The sequence below is a fragment of the Andrographis paniculata genome, unplaced genomic scaffold (assembly GCF_009805555.1).
Source record: "Andrographis paniculata isolate CXL003 unplaced genomic scaffold, ASM980555v1 Contig22END, whole genome shotgun sequence".
Lineage (NCBI taxonomy): Eukaryota > Viridiplantae > Streptophyta > Magnoliopsida > Lamiales > Acanthaceae > Andrographis > Andrographis paniculata.
In genome coordinates, this window is record NW_026137513.1 from 2,540,604 (window position 1) to 2,548,302 (window position 7,699).

The window sequence follows — 7,699 nt, forward strand, 5'->3', positions numbered from 1 at the left end:
TATATAATCAAGATAAATATAAATATAATACTTAATAAAATAAAGGAAGTAAATCAAATAAACAACATTGAAAACACGAATATACATAAATAATTGGGTAAAATTAATCTAAAATTTATTATATTTTTTAAATTTTTGAAATTTTAATAAAATTATTTTAAAAAATAGATATAGGATATCACATATTTATTATACAAATTTTATTTACTTATTTGTGGATCATAATCTAATAAAAAATAAAGTAATTAAATATAAAAAATTTATATAATAAAAACAGTTAATTAATAATGAAATAATAAACTCTAATTCTATAGAACTGTATAAGAAAAAATCAAAATTTTAAAACTACAAAATTGCATAACTTTTTTAAAAAGTAGGGTCCATTATATATATATATATATATATATATAAAAGATAAGATGAGATTTGTATTTATGTCATGTGTGCTGTTATATGTGCTAATTAATATTTTGATGACTAAATATAACAGTTAGCAATATTTACATATAATGAAAAATATATAATAATAATCACTTTGTTCCCAATCAATGTTATCCATTGTATTATTTTGAATTATTCATAACTAATATATTTATTTTTTAATTTAATAAATCCTATCTCCACATAAGACAGTATTACCTTTCACCTAAAATTAATATTCCCTCCGTCTCATGCACCGTGTCTGTTACACTGTAGATACGGTATTTTAGGAGGGGTGTAATTAGTAGATAATTAAAAATATATCAGTGAAAATAATTACTCTATAATATAAATAACTATAAATTAAGATTAAGATAACTAATTAGTTTAATTAAAATTTAAAAAAAAAAGAATAAATTAAAAAGTTTTAAATGAGATTAAAGTGTGTAATCATTTTCAAAAAAGGAAAGTGACATGGAATGTGAGACGGACAAAAACGGCAACGTGGACATGGTATGTGAGACGGAGGGAGTAATATACAATCACATGATTTTACAATTTATCAATTATACTTTCAATAATATTCGAATCTAAAATATTTTTCCAGATTATTTATGAACATAAAATATTAATCCTATATTAAAGAGCTAATTTCGTTACCAAACAAAAATTCCATAATCAATTAAAAAAAATATTAATCTTATATCAAAGATTTAATTCTGTTACTACAAAAAATTCTATAATCAATTAAAAAAAACTTCAAGTTTGTTTATTTAGTATTTCGGTTTACAGTATAATTTTTTTCATGCAAATTATAAGAAATTGTATAAGTAATATAAATAATAATATTTTAGATTGAATGTTGAATTTTGATGAGACTATAAAATATAGTATACTTCATATGTCCATTTTATAAGACTACATTTGCTTTTGACGAAGTTTAACGAATAATAATATTTTAATTATAATGAGTAGTTAAAATTAATGTAAAAATAATTTCTCTTACTTTTTTTTTTTGTGAAAATAATAATATAATGTTAAAGTAGATGTATTTATGGAAAAAGTAAAATATTTTTGAAACAATTATTTTTGTAATTGAACACTTTAAAATAGAAATATGTATATTTCATAAATGAACGAACGTTGTATTATATATTGTGAATTTTGTAGAAAAAAAAAATTGTTGAAAAAACAACTCAAACATACTTTATGCTTTGAAAATATTTTAAAATATAGTATAATAAAAATAATTATATATTAAGATTAAAATTAAATAGTATATTAGAAATATGATTAAAGTGTATAATTATATTTCTAAAAGATAAAAGAGTGAACAAATTATGTGAAAGAAATAAACTAACTTAAATATAAAAAAAGCGTAAAATTAAATAAATAAAAAAATATGTAATACAAATATAATATTTTAAATTAAATAACAAGTACCCCTACTTTATATGATATTTTCCTATAAAATTATTGATAAAACAGGACTAAACACCAAACAACAAAAAATTAATGACTCTTGTTTGTTCGTGTTTATCAATGAATTTGTTTTTTATATTACTTATGAAAAATTGTATCAATAATACAAAAAATAATATTTTATATTAAATTATTAATTTTTTTTAATGAATAAAAAATATATATCTATTATATTGTGTTAATATGAATATATATTGTACTTCTTATAATATTTATAAAAAATCATGCAAAAGATATTGAATGAACATACTATATATATATTAAACTTTTTGATACTACTCATCAACAATAATCTATATATATATTATTTTTTTTAAAAAAAATCACATTATACCTTTTTATTCCAATAAAACATTACATCATATTAAATATTCTACTTTTATTATACTCGAAAGTTTCCACAACTATAATTTCTATATAAAGGGAGCTTATGTTAATTTGTTATTTTAAATTTATGCTAAATTCTTATTATTTGTACTTTGTATTTTTTAATAAATATATATATATATACTCCTTTGTTTTCATTATAAGTGTTAAAATACGAAATTAAAATTCTCTATTTTAATCATAAGAATATATACATATTTATAGTGATATTAAGAATTTTTTAAATAAGATTGTTGAGCACAAATAATAATAATAATAATGATAAATAATGGCAGTAGGATTCTGGATGGGTTTGGATATAAGCCAAATAGCCTAGAAATCGGGAAAAAAAAAGTGGGACAGACGCGGAGGTCTGTAAAGAGGAAGGTCGGGCAATGAAGAAGTATGGACAGACGGTCTGTCAAGAGGAAGGTCGGGCAAGGAAGAAGTATGGACAGACGCGGAGGTCTGTCAAGAGGACAGTCTGTCCATCTAAGGAGAGAAGGCAAATAGAGCAGGTCGGTTGCTCTGTGGTCGGGACCACAGTTGGTTGGTCTGCAGTCGAGACCGAGGTCGAGACCACAGTCGGTTGCTCTGTGGTCGGGACCACAGTTGGTTGGTTTGCAGTCGGGACCGAGGTCGGTTGGTCCGTGGTCGGGACCACAGTCGGTTGTTGCAGAGTTCGGACCAAGTGAGGTCGGGCGAAGAAGAATGAGACGGACGATACGTGGTCGTACAAGAGACCAGATGGTGGTCGCTTGACGGGGCGGACAAGGAATCGTTTGGTCTAGCGACCAGTTAGTCTCTGGATTGGTCGGGTGAACGAAGTCGGGCAAGAAGGGACATGGCAGTGGATGTGCAGGTCGGACAAAAGGCACTTCTGGGACGGTTCAAGTCGTGAGAGGCAGTTCTGGGGCGGTTGGAGGAAGTTGCAACCGGACGAACGGTTGAAGGAAGTTGCAACACGTGTCAACAGAGGAGGACGGTTGACAGCAGTTGCTGTAACCGACCAAATGGTGATTCAAACCGCTTCTTTAAGGGGTTATTTAAAGGTCTATTTTTTATCTAAAAAAACATCTTCAATCAACATCAAATTGCTTTTGGGGATCACCACTTTATTTTCCAGTCTTTTATTTTATTTTATGCATTCTACAATATTTAGAGATTCCTAATCTCAGGCACTCATCTATCAAATTCGAAGATATTTCTCTATTTTCGAATTTTACTTTTTATTACTGAAAAAATACATCAACAAAGATAATTATCATAAATATAATATATTGCTTCTAAATATATTTTAACAATAAGATATATATATATTTTATTTTTATCCATCTCAAAATAGATATTCATTTTCTTATTTCATAATTGTAGTACACATCTAAAATTCAAAACATTTTTACATTTATATTATATTAAAACAATGTCATTGCATTTATATATATATATAAACAAATGACAAAACTAAAACACAATTATACTACTATAGTAATATAACACACCCCTTAAAAACATTTACCCATCCTCCCTTCAACACTTTCACGATTACACCTTCTTCGAACATCGCTCTTGCGATCCGTCTCTTCGTGGTTGATGAACTTTCTTTTCGATACAACCCTACAGTGATCTCACTTGCTCCCGGAGTCGGCGGAAGGTCGTTCCCCCTTATAGAGGATTCGTTCTCCTTCAAATTAACGGTCGACTCCATATGTTGTTTAGCAATTTGTATATATATTTTTTTCTTTTTTAAGTCTATTTTCATTTTATCTCTTGGTTTCGCTTCTGATTGGAGCCGGGGACGGAGCACAAGCCGTAGCTTTTGTTCTTAAACAACGATGGAGTACTTTGTTTGAATTAAAGGTGAAATTGAAGAGGCAGCTTCAAGCTGCTCTTCCATTCATGATATTGTCGATGCTTTCCTTCGTTAATACTGTCCCCTCGCTATTGACATACCAGCACGGACAGTTCTACATGGGAGCTAGGGTCAGCTGACCCTCAGATCCCAAAATATAGATATTTTTTAATATAAAAAATAATGAAATTATGTATGTTATTATTTTTGCCCCCTTCTTTCTCCCAATTTTTTATTTTATAGTTTAAAAAATAATAAAACTTTTTTTAGTTTTATTGATTTATAGTTTTAGATTTTATTTTTTATTTAATAAAAAATATTATATATTTTATGTAGTTTTGTTAAATTTTTCTTTAAATATTTGATTTTTATCCATTTTTTCCTACTTGTTTACCTGGTTGCACGGGAGAAATAATAATAATAAAAAGATAAAAAATAAAAATAAATTTGAATCAAAAAAATTAACTGATATTTTGCCAAAAATATTTTTATATTAAAAATATTATAAAATAATTATAAAAAATATTTTTGTTGAATTATAAATATATATTTATATCAAATAATTTTATCAAAAAAGAAAAAATAATAATAAATATGACCTACAATATGATTACAGTGAAAACATGGTCGTGAACATGGCCGTGTTCAAAACATGGCAGGAACATGTATTGAGAACATACGCAGGAACTGTGTTCAGAATATGGACAGGAATACAACTGTGTTGGCTGCACGTCCAGTCACTTTCTGAGTCATCCAACACGGCCGTATTCAGTTCCAATCAACCATTTTGGGACTAAAATTGATAAGTTTTTTTTTAATAAAACTAAAATTAATAATTATAATATTGTACGGGATCAAAATATATTTTTACTCATATATAAATAGACCGAGAATATTATTTTGACTGGAACAAAATATGGGCATCTAACAGAATCCTATTTATAAATCAAATTATACGCAGACCCAAAAATTATCTCACCAAACTATGCTTTTCCTTAGCCACTAAGAAAAGAGAAATAAATAATTTTTCAAACACTTGGAAATTATATAATGATGCATCACTGTCGAGTGACAAGTGGCTCATAAACTTTCTTGAGCCCCGAATATAAATAAAATTAATTAATTAATTAATTAAGAGAGAGAATCACACATATTATAGAGTTAGGACTGAGAATATAACCTACCAGCAGAAAACTAATAATGATAATTTTCAAATATTTTATTTTTTTAAAATAAAAAATTAATTTCTTACACTTTCGGACTCCAAAGGCTCCACAAAGGCGAACTGAATATTCCAATGACGTCCGGCAACACCTTCCTGGCCAACGCCTTATGCCTAGACGGCGGCGCCGCCGGGGCGAGTTGAACCTCCGCCGTGCGCTCTACTTCCTTAAAGTCGGGATCTTTCTTCTCTTTCTCCGACGCAGCGGCGTCTTCTCGAGTCGCCGGAGATTCCGTCGCCGGTGGATGAAGAGCCTCTCCGGAAGGTGCACTGGCGGTTTTCCGGCGAGGTATTTTGTCCTTCCGGCGGGTCTTGGTTCGGTTGGAGTGGTGGGTGCGGTCCTCGACGGCGTCAATGGCGCGGTGGATGAGGTGGCGGTTGGGGGAGGAGTCCCAGCGGAGCCAGAAGGCGGTGTAGCAGTGGAAGCAGTCGCAGTCGAAGTGGGAGAGCGGCGGCGAGGTGGTGGCGGCGCGGCAGCACTGAGGGGTGGTGGTGGTGGTAGTGGATTTGATGGACCTTGTGAGCATGTAGAGGAGAACTTCGAGGTCGTCGGCGGGGAGGGCGGAGACGACGGCGAGGATGGCCGCCGGGAGGAGGCTGAGGACGTCGTCGGAGATATGGGAATGTAATTTGTAAGGATGGACTTTGCTGCGCATTTTGTTTTTCATTTTTCTTCGAAGTTACACACACAACTTGTGTTTTGAGGGTTTTATGTGTATGTCTATAGATGTAATATTATTACAAGCATACATATACAAAGGATTTTTTTTTTTTTTTTTTTTTTTTTTAAGTAAATGTAATGAAAAAGTATGTTAGAGTGAGTATGTTTTTTTTTTTTTTTTTTTTTTTTATTTATGTAGTTTCAAAAATTTTTGTTTAAATTTGATATTAAAATAATGTATAATGTGATATTTTGTGAGAAAAAAAAATGTATATTTTTTTCGAGAAATACAAAGCTCAAATAGTAAAAATATGAGATTTGAGGTTAAAGAAAAAAAACCCAAAAATATAATTTAATATTAAGATAACTAAATAGTTTAGTTAATATTAAAAAAATTTATAAATTATAAAATTTGAAATGTAATTAAAATATAAAATTATATTTTTAAAAATGAAATGATAACTTATGTAGGACAAAAATGGAAAAAATGAACATTTTATGTGTGAGAGAGAATATTGTGTAATACTGTTTTATATATATATATACGTATTTTAAATATTGTGTGATACTCCCTCCGTTCTATTCGAAATGCATCATTTCATTTAGGACACCTGGTTATTTAAGCTAAAATAGTTTAATTAATTAATAATAATGACTTATAATACTATTATTTTATTATATTTTTATATAAATAATATCTCTCTATTCCAATACAAAAGTCTTATTTATCATTTTTGTCTGTTTCAAAACAATAGTTTCATTTGCATAAATAATCATATAAACCATAAAACTATCGATACTTTTTTATTATTATAAAATTGTCACTACTTTTTATATTAATATATTTATAAGGGCAAAAAAGTCATTTATCCACATTTTTTACCAACCACCAATATAATATCGATATTTCTTAAATCTCGTGTCCAACGCAATAAAACTATACTTTTAGGACGGATGAAGTATTATTAGTAATTTTAAAATAAATATTAAAATATTAAAAAAATATTATTCTAGAGAGTAAAAAATGTGTGTTTGAGGAGGGAGAAGAGGGAGAAACCGAGAGATTTCCGATGGATATTTTCGATGAGTTTGAGTGATTGCAGCAGGATTATCGAAATCCCTTTTTAGTCTCGTGGAGTCCAATGGGTGTGATAACCGACTTCCATTTTGCGACGTGGTTACATGGGTCATATTTGACTTTTGAGTATGAGCTGAATATCAACGTTCCTATCATGGAAGGAGTTCGTCGTCGTTTATCGGTGTTGTTCAAAGAAGGCTAGAGGAAGTTCGGAATGATCGGAGGTTGTTGATAAATCATACTCGGAACACAAATCGACATAAAAATTACACTTAACTAGCGACTACACAAAAGAATCAGCCCAAAAAACACGACACACACAAAATTGAACCCCCACATAACATATAAGGCGAAACATAACAAATAAAAATGCCTACAAGTTGAACAAGTCCCTTGCGGCTACGAACAACAACAAATAGGGGGAAAAACGCGCCACAGGAACTCCATAAGTTATAGGAGAAAAGGCGTTGCCAAAAACCGCTGTGAACCGCCGGGAAAAGTCGCCATAGAAGATGGATAGAGAGGTCGAGAAAGAGAGAGGCTAAAGAGGGCGAGTGTAGAGTGTGAGAGTATTATGAGACGGCGCCTCTCTCTTCTCTCTATATATAGGTAGGTCAA

The 7,699-nt window shown here is 29.9% G+C and overlaps 1 protein-coding gene across 1 annotated transcript; it reads right to left on the minus strand.

Annotated features, from left to right (window-relative positions):
- Nucleotides 1-4,032: 4,032 nt before the first annotated feature.
- Nucleotides 4,033-6,088, minus strand: LOC127245485 (uncharacterized). Its single transcript, XM_051266404.1, has 2 exons — nucleotides 5,373-6,088; nucleotides 4,033-4,235 (listed from the first exon to the last, which is right to left on the minus strand). Exons 1-2 carry the CDS (start codon nucleotides 6,008-6,010, stop codon nucleotides 4,193-4,195), a joined length of 681 nt encoding a protein of 226 aa, XP_051122361.1. The 5' UTR covers nucleotides 6,011-6,088; the 3' UTR covers nucleotides 4,033-4,192.
- Nucleotides 6,089-7,699: the final 1,611 nt, after the last annotated feature.